The following is a 15707-nucleotide window of genomic DNA, read 5'->3' as shown; positions in this document are numbered from 1 at the left end:
CGCTTCGGGGCAAAACAGGGATCTTCTGCGTTATCTACTTGTTTGACGCGATTATGCATTGTTGGTGTATCACAATTATTTAATCAATCAAGATGTTCAGTTTAATATACCATGATAATGCCCGTATAGTAACAAAACTCCATGCTCATGAGCCGAACGCCAAACCCTCATAACCAGTAAAACTAAACCAACGACGGCTTGGCCTTCTTCTTGATCCCCAAGCTATTGACAGCAGGCTTCTTGGCCTTTTTCACCCTCGCAAACGAAGGCGCCGGCGGCGGCGGCATCTCCCCAGCACCGCTGGCATTAGCAGTGCCACTCCCACTCGCACCCACCCCATTATCAAGACCCCCCTCATCCTCGACAACCAACCTCCTAACCATCTCCCCCTCCTCCGTCCTAAACGCCCTCCTCGCCACCTCCTCAATCTCCCTCTCCACCCTCTCCGCCTCCTCATCCCTCTCCTCCCTCACAGCCCCCAACGCCACCTCCGACCCCCCAGCCCCACCCCTCTCAATCCGCGCATTCCTCGTCCTAATCTCATCCAACGCATCCGCAATCGCCATCTCCCGCTTCGAATCCAACATCTTCTCCTCCAACTCCGCCATCTTATCCCTCTCCTCCTGCTCCACATTCTCCCCTTCCTCCCGCTCCAGCCGATCAAGCACCTGCTCCTCCGTCTCCTCCGCCGTCTCCTCCGCCTTGCTTCTATCCCGCCACGGCTCGAAGTTGCGCTTCGCGCCCCGCTCCGCCCGGTAATCCATGTTCTTGGGATCCGTCAAAAAGGTGATTTCTCCGCTGCACCGCGTGCACCGGATGTAGAAGCGGTAGATCGGGATAGAGAAGTATTTTTCTGATGTGGTTTCTTTTCGTGCGTTGAATTTGCGGCCTTTGTAAATGAATTCGCCTGCAAGAGTTTATTTTTGGGTTAGGATGCGTTTGAAAAGGGGGGTATCGGGATGGGGATGGGTGGAGGACGTACCGCATTTCGTGCATTTCATGGAGAAGGGCGCCATCAGTCGGACGGTTATTACTTTGGGGCCTTGTCTAGGAGGAGGATTTTGGTTAGATCTGGAGAAAGAGGGTATAGGGATAGGGATAGGGGGTAGCGGTACTCACTGGCGAAGGTGCTTCGGTGTGCGCGTGATTGCGCTGGGATCGAAATCCGGGGGGTAGTATTTCCTGTACGTTTGAGGTTGGGTTAGTTCCTGTTGTCCCTTTCTTAATCTCTTGCGGATGTTGGGGGTGAGACGTACGTGAGGACCTTTCGCTCGGACATGGTGGCGGTTTAGATGTCACGGCCGAATATAAGTAGTTGTGGTTGTATGGGTGGAAAGGTGTTAAGGTTAAGTTGGATTTTGTAGAAGGTAAGTGTAGATGGCGATTGCGATGCGATGCTATGCTATCGGAGATGCCCACGTGACTACTTCTTATCAATGCAGAGGTAGCTCAATGCTTACTAATTATGCTTGGGATCTAACTGAATGATATACGCCTCCAATGCTATAACCGAACCATGGTGCCAGCTCCAATGACAAAACCAGGGTATACCTCTCCAAACGCCCAGTTGCTATGCTCCAATGTTTCCCTGTGTCCTTCAACTATGTCTAGCGTTGCTTCGCATCCGTGACCCTCGGCTGCGCCCTCCCGCCGGGCCTGGCGTGTCGTTCATTTCCATCTCCCGACTCACTCCCGGCTGTCGTTTGCTTCGTCCGCCGCGTACACGGCTCATAGCTTGGCGGAGAAGTCCATCGGCCTCATCATCAAGTTCCATTTCCACCCTGTCTCCCGCTGTCTCCTCTGTGACTGTTGTTTGGCTGTCGACGTGAGCAACCTCATCAGTCCATTCCTCGGCGTATGCCTCGTCCACTGTCCCACGTCGTCGAGACACTTTCCCCTTTCCCTTGGATGACCGTGTTGAGCTGCGGCTTGTGGTAGTCCGGGCATCTTCTAACACCACAGGCTCTTCCTGGCCTTCTAATGCCCAGATTTCCAGTGCCCGCGATAAGAGCGTGCCAGCAATGCCGGCACCACCCGCTGCATCACCACCACCACTGGCTCCCAAAACACGTACTGCTTCGTGCAGGGCTGTTACGGCTTCCATGGTGCGGTTCAGCTCCAATAGGACCAGACCGCGAGCAGTGTGCAGGGATCCAATCAATCCTCGATCCTCGTAGCCTCCAACTCCAGATGATGCGACCCCAGAGGCATTGCCGCCGCTGCCCCCTAAGAACGGGCTGTACCCGAAGCTCGCACCTGCCGCACCAATGCGAAGACACTCGTCAAACTCGGCCAGTGACTCTTGGAATTGACCGATACGGCGCAGCGCGTGTCCGAGGTTGGCTCTCGTGGCAACCCAGGCCCCAGGTTCACATTGAAGCGATGTGGCTAGTGTGAGGGACTGGCGGAGCAACTCGACAGCGCCTTCGAGGTGGTTCTGGTGATACAAAACCACACCAAGCTCATTAAGGACGAGCGGGTCACCGCCTAACGATGTGAGTTCCGATGGATTCGCCCTTATCGAAGGAGCCGAGCCGGACGCAGCCCCAGTCGACATGGCATAGGCGGCCGACAGATACTCATGGGCCAAGGACATGTTGTTCAGCGCAAGATGTTGCATTCCCAAGAAGAGCTGTGGTAGATGACTGCCCTGGAAAAGCCGAGCTGCAGTGCTATACGCTGCAATGGCCTGATCGTGCTCTCCTTCGGCAGCGAAGGTATGAGCGAAGCCAATCCATGCTGGCGCAGAATGCGGGTCCAAAAGAGACGCTTTGGAGAAGTAGCGTCGAGCTTCCGCAATTTTAGAGACAGATAGGTAGTAAACACCGATTGCGAGATATGTATAAGACTCCTCGGGAGCGTGATCGGCAAGCGTATGGGACAAAAGGAACAGGGCGTTTGTGGCGCCCGTCTCATACAAGCAAGCCAAATGCAAGGGGTATACGGCCGGCGGATGTCCCAGGTGGCTTTGAGCGGAAATATGAATTGCAGGCGTCATTTGCGACGATGCTGCAGACTGAGATGTGGACAGAACTGACGAAGTAAGTTCTAAAGCTTCGGCAAAACGGCATTGCGTATATAGAGCTTCTGCGCGAGAAAGCAGGATGTCCGCATTCTCCGCTAGGTTGTAGTGCGTTGAGAGTGTTTCGGTAGCGTCGGAGAGGATTGTCGGCGAGGAATATTTCGACAATCGGGTGGTGTAAAGCATCTTCGTGAAATGGGCGGCCTCCTGGGCGACTGAGGGGTCGGGACTCGAGACAGAGTCGAAATCAAGCGACTCGAGGAATTCCAGCTCCTCTGCGGGAGACATGAGGGAATTCTTCATAAGCTGGTCAAAAGCCTCGAAGCACTGCACATCGATGCGTACGGCGTCCTTGTAGCAGTCGCGAGCCCGGTCAAACGCATTCTGTTTCGCAAAGCAGAGTCCCCGTAGGTAACACATCGCCGCCTCAAACCGAACGTTACTTGCGTCCTCCCGCTCTCGCTCTTCGCCCCGATCGATGCGCGACGCTGTCGTCTTTCCGTTCCGCAAGGTAACATGGCTCTGACCGTTAAGGTGTTGGATTTTGCGGCGACTATTGCTGCTGCGTATAAGGTGCGTAGGATTATGGTCGCCTAGGACTGCAAGTGCTTGATCGAACTGATTCTGCTTGATGTGGCAGTGCGCAGCCAGATAGCGACAGGCCGTACTTCTCGAGATCAGGTCTTTCCGCGACAGGAGGGCCAAGGCACGGGCGTAGTTGTTGTTCGAAAAGTGTACTTGGGCGAGCCAAAAGGCATCGGAGTCACTGTCTAGAGAAGTAATAGACTTAGCACTGATCAGGGCGATGCTGGGTTGGTCAGTCACTCACTGGTCAGCGCGAGTACTTTATCGCCGATGTAGATGGCCGCATCATGCTGGCCCCGGTTCAGCGCATCCTGACGCCAGGAGCGCAGAAACTTCTCCATGACCAAATGAAGCACGTGGGAGACGAGAATGGGTGCGATTCAAGAGCGAGGGGCTGTCACAACGGTCGCATGGACAGAAAGGCATGAGGCGGGTTGGAGGGGCGACGGCGTCCGGGGAGCGTAAACAGACCGCGGCGTCCCCTCAGCAGGCAAGACACTCTCGCAGACGGGGGTCGGATATCACGCTGGCAGTGCTAGATTGAAACACCGGGTACAGACCTGCGAACAGAGAGGGATAACCGGGAAGGCAATAAACAATGTGGTATTGGAGAATGAGAAGCTCCGTCGGATTGTTGCGAGAATCCAGAGTCCAAAGCGGCGCGTGTTCGGGTCCGTGCGTCTTGCCCGATCGAGAAGCCGGGCGGAGGCTGCTTCATCTTCCGCTGCTCTATATCTAGTCTATCTATTCTATAACTCTCTATTGTATCTACCCTTAATTAGGAGCAAACTCTACTAATTGCTCAAAATACTTTGGTCACCCGCCAGCCAACACTGGCCCCTTTGGCCAGAAACAGAAACAGGCAAGCTCCAGCATACGCCGCCCCACAGAACCCAATCAAGCCGGAATACTCCGTCTCTACTGTCCCCCGATTCTGCCCCTTCAAGATCTCACCAGCCACAGGAATGGCAACTAACAAGGCGAACGCCATCATTGCGATTGTTGTTCCGAATCGTTTGCCATAGCTCTCGGTTTTCGAGATTTGAGCCACGCAGACGGGTGTCAGACTGATCGCTGGTCCGCTCCAGAATCCGATCAATGCCGCGAAAGCCAGGATGCGTGCCCTGTCGGTGCCTGCTGTAAACCACAGCCCAAAGGACAAAATAGTACATATAGCACAGGTTCCAAACATAACGTTGAAGCGGCCCCATATATCCGCTAGAAGTCCCGGAATGACACGGCCGAAGATAGAAGTTGCGCTCATGATCGTCATGAGCTGGTAGGAAAGGGCGCCAGTGATGCCGTGCGATTGTGCATAAGACGGATAATAAGTGACTAGCACTATCAGGCCGATTTCTGCGAAAATGACTGCGATGGATGTCATAGTAAAGACGGGCTCCTTGAGGGCGCGAATGTCGATCTTGCTCCCTGCCGATGGACTAGGTGGGAGACGTGCTTCAAGAGTAAGCAGGCTGACCATTAGGCTAGCGAGGAATATAAATCCCAGGATGCGAATTGTCCAGGGGAATCCAATCTTATTGCTCAGGATTCCGAACACATTGGTGAAGATGATTCCTCCAATGCCTCCCCCTGTCGTTGCGATCCCGGTCGCCAGACCTCGTTTTTTGAGAAACCAGTGCGTGATGCACGCAGCACTGGGTGTGTACACTGCTGACGCGGAGAGCCCACCTAGTATGCTAAATCCCAAGATGAATTGGTAGTATGCTTCCAGGCCAAAGTCAGCCATTAATCCGGTGCTGGAGATATTTAACCGTACCGTGGGAGACGCTGAGGAACATCATCGACAAGGTCATGCCAATGCAGCCAGGTACGAGGAGGTATCTGGCACCATGTGCATCAAATATAGGCCCTACAGGACCCCGTCAGTAGATGTTTGAGCGTCGGAATGGAAGCGATGCATACCGATCTGGATGCCACCAAGATAAAAGAAAAATAGCCACAAGCTGAATATCCACGAGATTGATGCTTTTGAATATCCATGTAGCTGGTGTTCTGCCAGCCAGTCTTCCAACAACCCGTACAGATTCATTATACCCATCGTCGGGAAGATGGCGCACCATGCGCCCAAGACTACTAACCATGCTCGCCATCCTCCTTCCGGAAAAGATGACGAGTGTTCGCTGTCGACAAGCGTCTGGGAATCATCACTTTTCTCGTTATCACTCGGGGCTGCTTGATCCACGGTGCAAATATCACCTTCCTTTGTTGGATCCATCGTGATGTCTGAAGAGACAAGAGTGACTGACCCAGAGAGTTGGACTTGCTGGTACCTAACCAGCAGCAGCAGCAGCGTCAGTCGCCATGCTGTTACCAACACAGCATACCACTAGTTTCGGCGATCATTGGAGCAATAGCCTATCTCCTTCCAGACGGAGAATTCCCTTGCATCGGTGACTGTGTTCCCGAGAGATAGCATGTTGACGAGATTACTATTAGCAGCAGGAGAGTGAAACAAGTATGCAAGACATGCCTGTATCAGCATCGATCTACAAGATCTACAGTGCAGTGGCGATAGCGCAAGAGGTACACGATGTGAAAAAGCAAATCAGCCATTTGTACAACCTGCTAAGTCCTAAAGCGTCTTCTACTAACCAGCTAGTAGATGTGACAGCAATCGGCAAGTAAGACTTTGGCTCAAGGGAACTTACTTATTGATTATATAGAAGTGCTCCGACCATGTGCACCGAACCTACCGATGAAAGGCAAGCTGCATTCCATAAATTGATTTCTCGAAAGCATAAAGCATTCCAAACCATCATACGAAAGATTTATAAATAAAACCAGCACACACATAATGCATGCGAACACCATGATGATCTCCTAGTATTTCCAACCTAGTACTATTACGAGTGGTTGCATGTTTGGTACTACTATATAAAAACCATCCGCAACAGTACATTATATATTTCAGGCCTAATACCAAACAACTATCTAACACTGCACGATCGTTATGACCTTACCAATTCTTGAGAATTCTTTTCCCATGCCATATCTAATGACATGTAGACAAAATTGGATTTTGTGCTTGATGACTAAGCCAATTAGATTCTCGATGCGTCCTAATTTGCCCAGAAAACGTGTTGGAAGTTGAACCAAGTTTAGCGAATCACCACTCTTATTTGTGTATAATCTTCTCGACAATACCCATTCTACCTTCTATAATGCCTACTGTGCCTTTTCTTTTCTCCATTTTTTTAACTACTTGCATATCGGTTCTCCTTTTCATACGTCTAGCATAGTGTCTGTGGTCGCCTGCCTAGACTGATGAGCGTAATACTAAGCGATATGAGAAAACATTATGTGGCTCACTATTTCGTAGTAAGAAAAGAGCTGAGGAGAAAGGAAAGCAGAACTTGTAATAGAACAGGTAATAAACTTAGATGCCTGATATTTGGTAAGTGATAAGTGAGAGGTAGGTCAGTAGGCATTTGATTAGACTCGATTTCTTTGAGTTTACATTCTAAATGCTAGCACCTTGTTCCCCTCTACCTAGTATAGCTTCCTATCATACATATAACTACGAAGTGCATAATGATGCTACTGAACTCAAGCAAATCTATCGACAAAGTATGATCATAGCAGCAAATGTCTCAGTAACTGAGAACCAAGCATTGAGCACGCATCCTATGAACAGTATCACAGAGAAGCTCAATCGCCATCTACATCAAACAATATACCTCTTCAACTTAAGCAACCGCTGCTTGCCCATTTCCAACACCTCATCTTCCTTGCAAAACGCAAACCGAAGAAAATCCTCACCTATATGCGCATGATCATCACTATAAAACTCCGACGGCGGGATAGCAGCTACGCCGATCTCCTGGATCAAGAACCAGCAAAGCTTGAAATCCCTCCTTCGTTGTTCAATATGTGCTGGGAAGGAATAATCGCTGGGAATCTGTACCCGGGATAAGTTCACCAGGACGAAGTATCCGCCTTCGGGTTCGGTGTACTTGGAACTCTTGTTAGTATGCAGGATCTTGCCTAAATCTCCATGAGTGGAAGAAGGGAAAACACTAACAGGTAATCCTAGAGCTTCAAAAACCTCACAGAACAACCTCAGTTTACCCTTCATTTCCTGCCGGCTATGCTCCCAGAAGCCGTTTTCGTCTGCCTTCTCAAAAGCAACCGCCACTGCTTCTTGTAATGGAGATACACTGCTATAGCAAATGCGAGTGTGTATCGCGGAAACATTTTTGATGAGCGGCTGGGGACCGATCAGGTACCCGATTCGCCAGCCTGTGGCGTGGAAGGCTTTACCGGCGGATGCGACGGTTAGTGTGTGGTTGTAGAGATCAGGAGAGAGGGTTGCGATCCGCGTGAAGGGGACATAATAAAGGTGGTCGTAGACCTCGTCGGAGAGGATGAGGAGGTCATGCTTCAAGCAGATGTCGCCGATGCGCTGGAGTTCTGGTTCTGTGAAGACTTTTCCGACGGGATTGTGACTGCAGGTTGGGTGGTTAGTTGCTGGGTAAGTGAGGTGTAGGTGGAAGGGATTGTGCGTACGGTGTGTTAAGGATCTGGGTTTGGTTAGTAAGTATATGGAATACATATGGAAAAGACAAGAGAAATACGGCTCATACAATCATCTTCGTATTTTTGTTGATGGCTTTCTCGAGCTCTTCAAAGTCAACGGTCCATTCGGAGGCACTTGATATTGTCCTGTTGCTGTCCTTTGGAGGGTGAAGAGGCACGTAGCGAGGAATACCACCTGCCAATTCAATTCCACTTCTATATCTATCGCATGGTGGCTACCGATTAGATACCTAGAGATAAAAACTGTTCGTGAAAGACCTACTGGTCAAAGAAGGGTTCGAATGTAACGACTTCATCACCGGGACAAATGAAGGCTAGTAATGCACACAGCATGCCTGCATATTAGTTGATCAACGACCAGTCAGAAGTATCTTATCTATAGGCTTACCTTCATTCGCACCCGAAGTAATGACCACCTCACTGCCCTCATCGATCGGTCTCTCGAGATGATTCGAATAAGCAGACGCGATAGCCTTTCTCAGACTTGGGCGGCCCTGTTGAACTCAGTACGGATTTAACCCATAAAATGAGGTTGTGGTCACAGCTCTACCTTCGTTGGAGCACACTGATTGCAATCAACCCGATTGAGGGCTTCCTTGGCTGCATCTATAGCAAATTGAGGCGGATTAAAGCCACTTGATTGGTGATTAGCTAAATGTCAGCCACGCGAACAGAAGGTATAGGCTCACAAGAAGCCTTGTCCTAGGTTCACGATTGGTTGGATTGGAGATACGGCGGCTGCTTCGTTGACAATTGACCTGTATATGCTTGGTTAGTCTTTGATATTGCAAAGATGTAGATGGTGGATATACCAAACATCCAGCCTGTCAGAGGGCACTCTTGGCGCTGGAGGATCAAAGGCCTTGGTATTACTTTGCGCGTTCATGCTTGCTCGATGGCCAGGGACCTTTGGTTCTGATGGTTGAGAAGGTTCGCTAATACGCGACAGTGCAATATCCTGAGCGGCCGGTGGGTCTGTTGAAGAGGTGACGCGGAGCGTCAGAAACCCCGGGGGATATATTCTATTAAGACAAAGCATGGATATGATATGAAAACAGGATCAAGTCCTATGTATGCAGTGATCAACACCTATGTGTACCCCATTATCTTCTATTGGCCACGGAAACTAGATCCCAGAGGATAGAGATGAAGTATCATGGTGCATATACTACCAATTCCTGCAAAGGGGCAGCAAGGGCTTGCATTCCGAGGCAAAACCAAGGTCAGGATTATCACAAGGTTGGTTGATTAGCGTGATGACCTCGATTCTTGCCTTCCTGTCGCCAGGCACCCATAAAGCGCAATTATGACTAGCGGAAACTCAAGCCGATGTGCATGACTGAATCAGGATGGGCGTGGCGAGTGCAACGCACCTGCAATATTGCTACTCTGTGACCTGTTTGATACTGGGTTTGTATGCAACCTACTATTATAGGGGGCCTGCATGTGAAAGTTTATTGAGGTCTACGTAAAATGATTTGATAGAATCCGAGCTGGGAAACTGAATGGATTGACATCAGCATAGGGTGGGCAGACATATGCGAGTTATAACTTTAAACCAAATTAGAACCAATTGGCTCACCAAGACACTCTGCACAGCCCGTCGCTGCAGATTTCAATCGTAGAATTCCCTGTAATCTAGCTCAGAAAATCCTAGATTCTGACACCCTGTTCTGTCCGATGTCGCAATTCGTCTCATCTGCAGAGTTGCATAGGTCTAAAGCTTCCGGGAACCCTGTTCTTCAGGGAAATCCCAGGATGGAGATGCATCTGCACCGTTTGGTCGCGTTGCACGAGAAAAACGGTTCACGACTCCCTCAATCTCAGCCACAGGTCGCACAACCTCCACATCTGCACCGTAGTGATGGGAGTACCATACCTCAGTCAGATTCTTCCGGCGATCTTCAGGAGATGCCTCTACAAAGAGGTATGGAAATCGTTCCCTCATGACCTCTAATGCCAAGACAGAACTGCGCCCAACGCTATCGCAGAAGCGTACCTTGGAGAATGCAGGAGCAAAAGATTTTTGCAGCTGCGACTCCACTGACTCAGGATACTTTCCGGAAGCGTAGAGCAGTAAGTTAAAGTGCATCAAGGAAACTTGGCCAATATACGAGCCCCCATGTCGAGCCCTATTGTAAAGACCAGTCAAGGCAGCGATGGCGCCCATACAACCGGCGCCAGAGTCTGCTATAGGCAACGGGGATACCATGGGTTCCACACGGCCGAGGAACCTTCCATGGCACCTTGCAAATCCGGTAAGCTATCTGCAGGTTAGTATTTGGAATGTCCCTGCACAGCTTATTTTGTGTGTAACATACGCAGTCTGCTATCTGTTGCCATCCTGGGCGATGGCACCACTCGCCTTCGTGCCCAAAGCAGGTTTCGTCTATGTAGACGATGCCTTTTCCACGCTTTTCTGCCATAGCGGCCATACTTTCTGGACTGTATCCAAGTTTTTGAAGGGCACCAGGGCGGTAACCATCGATGACCACGTCAGCATCAGCGAGAAGGGCTTCGAACTGGCGGCGGCCCTCGTCAGTTTTGAGATCTAATTCCACAGCGCACTTGCCCATGTTATTGTCGACCTGAAAAAATGGTACGTCAGGCACCGTTGGTGATGTAATCTTCAAGACATCCGCTCCATATTCGGCTAATGTACGACCGATGACGGGTCCTGCAATGACACAGCAGAGCTCCAAGACCTTGATGCCTTTGAGTATCCTAGGACTTTCACTAGGGTTGAACAACGCTGGAGGTGTCTCCCCTGGCAGGCGGATGACCTTCCACCATGGTTCCTGAATGCTCGTTCTACCCTGCCCAGTAATGTGAGTATACTTTGGCTTTTCTGTCCGTGTGAGCTGCAAGGATCACCTTACATGAGGGGTGTTTTTGAATTCCTCATACTCATACACTGTTACCCCTGCTTGCCGATAAGTCTCATTGAGAGTCTCTAGCTCAGCTGCGGAGAACTTTTGTACTTGGCTTTGGATAGTGTTTATGATCTCATCGTAGTTAGTGAGATCCGTGCAGTGGCTGTCAAGACCGATCATATTCAGAGTGGGAGTGGGGTTCAAAGAGCCATGCAGATGGAAGAACTCGTTATCGTTCTTGGTCCGATACATACTGGCTGCCATCCGCCGATACGGATTTGATTGTGCAGCATGGATATCCGTATCTTCATGCTGTCAATCCCCGCTCCCTGCACCATGGAAAAGAGAGCGACTTGTCTCACCTTTCAAGTACCTTTTGACCTCGGGATCAGACCGAGAGTATCCATCAATCTTCGTGACTAGTGCTTGAAAGCCAAAGAGTGTCGCCCTTTCAAGGTTGATTGTGGTCTTTCGTTCATGTGAGTTAGGCCCTGATTGTAAATCCGCCATCAGAGCTGCCAGGGCCCCTTCTACCCCCTTGAGAGCGGCCAGGGTCTCCGTGACCTTGAAAGGGATTGGATAGTAAATTGTATCTGAATAAGAATGAAATTGTACTTGGCTACTAAGAATATCGATTGGAAGACCGAGGCGTTCCGAGTTCTGGCGAAGAAGATCGAAAATCCTCCTTGCCTCTTCTGAGGGCCGATACATGTTTCTGGCTACCGGTGAAATGAATGATACAGCCTGATAGAGCTAGCAGGATCAAGTTTGATTTCTTTGCTGACTGGTGCCCGCAAATCTATCTATACATCAAGTTATCGAGGCCTCATAAATAGCTTCAAGAATCAGTGTCTCATGTTTAACCCAACTCACCGGTATCTGGGTCATGTGGATTGGGCACAATCCCTTGCATTGATTATCATCTCATCCTACCCTCTCACGAGTCTGACTCCGATCATCACCGAGTGACCGTACCGAAACCATGCACCTATGACATAGGACTGGTCATATCAGGAAAGGAGTACCAATGCTTCCTATAGTATCAACGGATGGATAAACGATCGTCCCTCGCTGATGCAATCCGTTGTCCCACATCCGAATTGGGAACAAGTACGGAGGAAGATGTGAATAAAATCAAATAGGAGACAAGAGAAGCGCACCTGCACCTGCTATCGTTTCTCATCTCGGCATTTGCCAACGCTGAGGTAATACGGAAAATGTAACCTCATCCAGTGGGCCAGCGACGCTGCTCTCCAGTCAAACAGAGATTGGTCTGATGATGTGCGTAATTTCCTTCCTGGGTAGGTTCTTTGATGCGATACTTTGGCTACACAAGGTCAAGAAGCATGGGAGGCAGATCGTCACATACTCGCCAGGAAAACCCTGCTTGCTCTTCTTTTCAGACCGTGTTCCGATTCCAGCGATGCCATCTTCCATGCGGATTATTCGCAAGCAAGATAAAATTAGAAAATGTTATTCCTTGATATTTGTCTGTATCTTGAGAAGTATAAAATGGCACATCTTGATGCATACTCCCAGAACTCGCAGATAATAACATCGAACCCTTCTTTTCTCTCAATTGTGGCACGAATCTTTGTCATATCTCTGTGATTTTATTCGAGCCCCGACTTCGTTATTCAACATATTTTTTTTACACAATGACTTTGAGCTCCTTAACAGACATTCTCCGCAAAGCAGCAGATAATCAGGGGCGTCGTGGTGTCTGTGCTTATTCTCCTGGCCTTTCTGGAATCGGCTCCTCCACGAGGTTGAGTTACACAGAGCTCGACTCATTGGCTACGTCTAATGCTATAAAACTGCGCCGGCTGCAGTGCGACGCCAAGTCTTCTGTCATACTACTTCACTTCGAAGATCATCTGGACAATATCATATGGTTATGGTCTACCTTATATGCCGGCTACATCCCTGCAATGTCCACTGCTCTACCTCGAAGTGAAGATCACCGGATAAGGCATCTGTGTCACTTGAGCGAGCTGTTCAATAATCCTATCTGTCTCACTCGAAAAAGCCTCCAAATTTCTTTTCCAAAAAAGTCTCCTTTGCACACGGTGACTATAGAATCATTGAACGACTCACCGGCCGATTTTGCCGCTACTACAGCAACTAGTTTCAGAGTACCAATTGGCTGTGGTGGCTGGAGTCCTGCTTTGTTGATGCTCACATCTGGAAGTACTGGTCTACCAAAAGCTGTGTCCCTAACGCATAATCAGATCTTGGCTTCCCTTCAAGGCAAAAGCCAGTCCTTACGCGTTGATGATACTGGCCACTCATTTTTGAATTGGATTCGCCTTGACCACGTCGGTAGTCTAATCGAGATTCATCTCCATGCTCTATTTGTCGAGCACGATCAGGTTCACATCCCGCCTGACGAGATCGTTTCTCGCCCAGCCTTGTTCCTCGATCTCATAAGTCGACATCGGGTGGTTAGAACATTCGCACCCAATTTCTTCCTCGCTGAGGTTGGCCGCTATTTGGAAGCTTCCCGAGGAGAAGATGGACCTCACTTCGACTTGAAATGTCTGCGATACATCGTGTCTGGCGGGGAGGCTGTCGTTGTCGGTACCGGTGCCAAAGTGTCGCGATTGCTGGCCCAGCACGGCGCACCTGAAAATGTCATCGTCCCTGGATTCGGCATGACTGAGACTTGTGCAGGGTGTATCTATAATCTGGAGTTTCCTGCACATGACACTTGTAACAACAACGAATTTGCTTCTTTAGGCAGATGTGTTACCGGCGTTGAGGCACGAATCGTCTCCATAGCGACGGATAGCATTCTCGCGTGTCCAGGAGAAGTAGGGCACTTGGAACTCAAAGGCCCGCTTGTATTTTCTGGTTATTACAACAATCATACAGCCACCAACGAGGCTTTCAGTCCAGATGGCTGGTTTCGAACCGGGGATACAGGTTACATAGACACAGATGGCAGAATCAATCTGTCCGGCAGGACGAAAGAATTGATCACTGTCAACGGCGTCAAATACGTTCCGCAGCAGTTAGAAGCCGCTATAGAGGACGCAAACATACCGGGGATTGTTTCCGACTGTGTGATCTGCTTTCCATTCCGTCCCAGGGGTGCAGACACAGAGAGACCTTGCGTCATCTACCAGCATAGCTACTGCGTTAGAGATGCCAAAGCTAGGTATGAGACGATGACTGCGATAACGCACCGCATTACAATGATAACAAATGTGCGCCCGTATATTCTGCCTCTACAAAGTATAAAACGCACATCCCTGGGGAAGCTTCCTCGTTCTAACCTGCAGCGGGAAGTTGCAAGTGGCCAGTACAAAATGGAAGAAGCTACCAACAGTGACATGATCAAGAGATATCGACAATCGATATCCAGACCACCCGGGTCCCCAACCGAGCAAGCAATCGTGGATGAGTTAGCAGAGCTTCTATCCCTACCTCAAGAAGATATCGGGATCGACACCGACCTTTTCGAGCTTGGCCTTACCTCGTTAACGCTTATCCGGCTTCAACATGGTCTGCAATCGAGACTGTCACTAAATGAGCCAATTCCCCTCGCCACGATGATGGCCCACAACACCGTCCGTGGTTTATCTGAAACATGCCAACACCATCACCAATACGTCCCAGCTGTCAAGCTCCAGCCCAACGGCGACAAAACACCTCTATGGCTTGTACACCCCGCCGCAGGCGAAGCTCTCATATTCATCAACATGGCCAAGCTCATCACAGACAGACCCGTGTTCGCATTCCGCGCCCGCGGATTCCACCACAAGGAGCCATACTTCACCAGCATCGACGAATGCATCCGCACCTACCACTCCGCCATGAAGAAGCTCCAACCGAACGGCCCTTACGCTATACTTGGATACTCCTACGGAACGATGCTAGCATTCGAACTTGCGAAGTACCTCGAGAAAGAAGGCGATCAAGTTCAATACCTAGCCGGTCTTAACCGCCCTCCATATGTCAGTCCAATCCTGAAGAAAGTTACATGGACCGACTGCCTGTTTAACATTTCTTACTTTCTCGGCCTTCTTTCTCGGGACTCATACCGGACTCTCCTCACGGAGCTCTCCGGACTCCCCAAGCAAGAAGCTTTGGCCAGAGTAATCGAGGAAGTGGATCCTGCTCAGCTCCTCGCGCTGGGTTTGGATAAAGGCAGCTTAGAGCAGTGGATTAACGTTACCTTCAGCTTACAGGAGATAGGAAGAGATTATGAGCCGAATGGAGTCGTCAACGCTCATATGGATGTCTTTCATTGCACTCCGCTGGAATTCTTGAATGTTACACCTGAAGAGTGGAAGAAACGTCTAGCTGCTTGGGATAACTTTTCCACAAAGAAAATTAATTTGAGCCATGTGCCAGGTGACCATGCTAATGTTTTGGGACCCGACCATGTTCAGGTGTTTGTGAAGAGGTTGAGTGAAGCAATGGCGTTGCAGGGTCTTTAGTGGTTAGTCTCTCTTATGTCTTCGCTTGAAGCGGTGCAATGGCAGTATGTGAGTTTATGTAATCTCATCTTAATAGCAAATATTTACTATCACCTTTCTTGGAAATTACCTGAAGGTCAATGACCGTTAATATTTGCAAAGAACACTAACGGGGAAGAGTATGGCGAACCGCAGCCGCGCGATGATCCCTCCGTTTGGAGTGCAATGATGTCCTACCAAGCTTAT

At 49.7% G+C, this 15707-nt stretch overlaps 6 protein-coding genes across 6 annotated transcripts; 1 reads left to right on the top strand and 5 right to left on the bottom strand.

Moving 5' to 3' along the window:
- Window positions 1-182: 182 nt before the first annotated feature.
- On the bottom strand, window positions 183-1279 carry AKAW2_10866S (Saf4/Yju2 family protein; the record flags this gene model as incomplete). The annotated part of the gene is made up of 4 exons (XM_041691945.1): window positions 183-907; window positions 983-1047; window positions 1120-1182; window positions 1257-1279. 4 exons carry the CDS (start codon window positions 1277-1279, stop codon window positions 183-185), a joined length of 876 nt encoding a protein of 291 aa, XP_041537586.1.
- Window positions 1280-1597: 318 nt separating this feature from the next.
- Window positions 1598-3948, bottom strand: CDC16 (anaphase promoting complex subunit CDC16; the record flags this gene model as incomplete). The annotated part of the gene is made up of 2 exons (XM_041691934.1): window positions 1598-3792; window positions 3852-3948. The coding sequence occupies 2 exons, from the start codon at window positions 3946-3948 to the stop codon at window positions 1598-1600; spliced, it is 2292 nt and encodes a 763-aa protein (XP_041537585.1).
- A 461-nt stretch (window positions 3949-4409) lies between these two features.
- AKAW2_10864S (uncharacterized protein) lies at window positions 4410-5843 on the bottom strand (the record flags this gene model as incomplete). The annotated part of the gene is made up of 3 exons (XM_041691923.1): window positions 4410-5332; window positions 5385-5477; window positions 5531-5843. 3 exons carry the CDS (start codon window positions 5841-5843, stop codon window positions 4410-4412), a joined length of 1329 nt encoding a protein of 442 aa, XP_041537584.1.
- A 1449-nt stretch (window positions 5844-7292) lies between these two features.
- Window positions 7293-9050, bottom strand: AKAW2_10863S (pyridoxal phosphate-dependent aminotransferase; the record flags this gene model as incomplete). Its single annotated transcript, XM_041691912.1, has 9 exons — window positions 7293-7580; window positions 7650-8073; window positions 8135-8148; window positions 8212-8365; window positions 8427-8478; window positions 8553-8658; window positions 8715-8799; window positions 8854-8922; window positions 8977-9050. The coding sequence occupies 9 exons, from the start codon at window positions 9048-9050 to the stop codon at window positions 7293-7295; spliced, it is 1266 nt and encodes a 421-aa protein (XP_041537583.1).
- An 831-nt stretch (window positions 9051-9881) lies between these two features.
- AKAW2_10862S (uncharacterized protein) lies at window positions 9882-11289 on the bottom strand (the record flags this gene model as incomplete). The annotated part of the gene is made up of 3 exons (XM_041691901.1): window positions 9882-10427; window positions 10486-10980; window positions 11044-11289. 3 exons carry the CDS (start codon window positions 11287-11289, stop codon window positions 9882-9884), a joined length of 1287 nt encoding a protein of 428 aa, XP_041537582.1.
- A 1922-nt stretch (window positions 11290-13211) lies between these two features.
- On the top strand, window positions 13212-15482 carry AKAW2_10861A (non-ribosomal peptide synthetase; the record flags this gene model as incomplete). Its single annotated transcript, XM_041691890.1, has 1 exon — window positions 13212-15482. The coding sequence occupies one exon, from the start codon at window positions 13212-13214 to the stop codon at window positions 15480-15482; it is 2271 nt and encodes a 756-aa protein (XP_041537581.1).
- Between the last annotated feature and the right edge of the window lie 225 nt (window positions 15483-15707).

This window comes from Aspergillus luchuensis, chromosome 1, assembly GCF_016861625.1.
Source record: "Aspergillus luchuensis IFO 4308 DNA, chromosome 1, nearly complete sequence".
Lineage (NCBI taxonomy): Eukaryota > Fungi > Ascomycota > Eurotiomycetes > Eurotiales > Aspergillaceae > Aspergillus > Aspergillus luchuensis.
Note: the sequence above shows the minus strand (reverse complement) of the source record. Positions and strands in the feature narration are given on the sequence as shown.